At 41.0% G+C, this 2,413-nt stretch overlaps 1 protein-coding gene across 1 annotated transcript in view; it reads left to right on the top strand.

Annotated features, from left to right (window-relative positions):
• Positions 283–2,413, top strand: part of LOC107617819 (probable GTP diphosphokinase RSH2, chloroplastic) — a gene marked incomplete at its 5' end in the record, with an annotated part of 5,171 nt that continues 3,040 nt past the window's right edge. The window contains 2 exon segments of the mRNA XM_016319689.2: positions 283–1,334; positions 1,568–1,753. Of these exon segments, the coding sequence (XP_016175175.1) occupies positions 594–1,334; positions 1,568–1,753 (927 nt within the window).

Genomic DNA, 2,413 nt, shown 5'->3' with positions numbered 1-2,413 from the left:
ACAGATCCTGCGTACTTCTAAGACGGAACCCTTCTTTCTCTCTTTCTCTCTTTCTCTGCGTTCACTTCCAACTTACGAACTTATTTGACTCTCCGTCCTCCAATTCTTGTAAATTCTCATCTATTTAGGGTTCTTTTTTCACCCTCTTTTCTACGCTCTTATTAGGATTAGAATCTCTGTATACTCCTCGATAGATACTCTCAATACAAACACCAAAATTAATCTTTGAATTCTTCAAAGGATTAATCATTTCCCCCCACCCCCTCCCTCTCATAGGAAAGAAAATACTTTTCCTCTCTTTGAGTCGCTCTTTTTCTATTTTCAATTTGGGAGCCACCACAACAGTAACTAGGTAACTTAAAAAAAATAATTAGGGCTAACGTCAATTCCTTCCGGAAAAAGAGAATTCCAATTATTAGATTATTCTGTATTTATTTTCAATTGGATTTCTCATTTCTGGAAAAAAGAAAAAGGAAATTCGAACTCTATAATTATAATTATTTTAGGTTCGAGTTTGGGATTGGAAACCCTAATTTCCAAAACAAAAGCAGAAGGAGAAGGGAAGCGTTGTATTTTAATCTTCCTCTTCAGCAATGGCGGTTTCTACCATAGCCCTGTACGCAAGCCCACCGAGCAGTGTGTGCTCGACGCCGCACCCATGCCAGATCAATGCCCACGGCTCCTGCGACTTCGATATGGGGTCTCGATCCTCGTCGTCCTCGACGGCGTCGACGTCACAGAAGCCTGTAATGGGGGGTCTCTCGTGCCTCTTCTCTTCGCCGGCGCCAGCGGCCGTGAAGCACGCGCCACTGTCGGGATTCTCCGGGGGCGGTGAGGATCACGGTGGCGGCAGAGGGGATGAACTGAACCTTAAGGAACTCGGGAGCTCCTTCTCATACTCGCCGAGCAAGTTTGGTGGTTCTTCTTGGAAGAGGGACCACCATAGCCCCGTCTCTGTCTTCAACGGCCCCGTTTCGTGTAGCAGCACCGTTGGCTCGTCTTCGAATTTGAGGAGCACCGCGAGTTCCGTGAGGATCGGTGGTGGTTCGGAGAGGGTTGGGACCAGTGGGCTGTTTGATGGGTTCGTGAGGAACGCTTTGGGGTCTTGCTTGGATTACGATTCGGCGAGTTTCAAGGTTGGTGGTTTGGATGAGGGTGATTCTTCGGCTTTGGCTGATGAGTTGACCTTCAATTTGGAGGATACTTTTATGGAGGGTGGGTTTGAGCCTTATGCTAAGAAGTTGCTGCTTGGTGCCCAGTTGAGACACAAGATCTTCTGCGAAGAGTTTGTAATCAAGGCCTTTTGTGAAGCCGAGAAAGCGCACAGAGGCCAGGTATATAGAGCGTTGAACTTGTTTCTATTTATGGAATTATGAGAACTAGAATCTCATATTGGAAGATTTGTAACATCAATTTGGTGTGGTGCTCAAGTATAATCTTCCTGAATTGAGTTTCGGAAATTCTTTCGGAACCAATTATGGATTTTACCATGTTTTGATGTATGTGTTTCTATCTGTCTTGTTGAATTTGGAGTTAATCGGTTTTGTATTTAATTGTTTTCTTATAGGTGCGTGCTAGTGGGGATCCATATTTGCAGCATTGTTTGGAAACTGCTGTGCTGCTCGCTTTGATTGGAGCAAATTCCACGGTGGTTGCTGCAGGGCTCTTGCATGATACCCTTGACGATGCGTTTCTGACCTATGATTACATATTTGGAACGTTTGGTGCTGGGGTTGCTGATTTAGTTGAAGGGGTGAGGAACTTGGAGCTTGATCTGACTAAATGTTAATTACTAAATGCGTGTGATTTATGATTTCGGTGGTTAAGTTGTTTTTGTTTTAATGGTTAAGTTCATTGTTAAAATTTAAACAAACATATATTATTATTTATTGTTAAACTTACGCAACATCATACACTTCAGATCTAGTGCTACTGGCAGAGGCTTTGTGTAATTTGGCTGCTGCAACTTCATCAAAATTTAATAGACAATGGCATTGGGAAAACCTATAGGTGTATTTTTCTTTCTATCTGTTGGATCTCATGGTTTTGATGAGATTAACTGTCCAAAGTGGATGGAATCTATGTTAAGTTCAACTCACTATGGAAACATAAGGCCATAAGTAACATATCGTGAATTTATGATTGAATTTAGCAAGCAGTTTTGATATGATTGAATTTACAAGCTTGACGTTTTAAGGTTATTGACATAAGGAAGCGGCAACACACATCCAATGTTTTTGTGTAATGTGCTGCTTTAGTTACTAAGTATTCTATGACAACTTTAATGCTTTATTTTCTGTATTACTTTGGTTAAGTGATGAACTTTTATTGCCGTTTGTTTTGGTTTTATGTTCATTTCATAGTTTGGTCCATTATTATTATTATTATTATTATTATTATTATTATTATTAAA

Source organism: Arachis ipaensis, chromosome B09 (assembly GCF_000816755.2).
Source record: "Arachis ipaensis cultivar K30076 chromosome B09, Araip1.1, whole genome shotgun sequence".
NCBI classification, from domain to species: domain Eukaryota; kingdom Viridiplantae; phylum Streptophyta; class Magnoliopsida; order Fabales; family Fabaceae; genus Arachis; species Arachis ipaensis.
The sequence above is the reverse complement of the archived record's forward strand: the minus strand, read 5'-3'. Positions and strand labels throughout refer to the sequence as shown.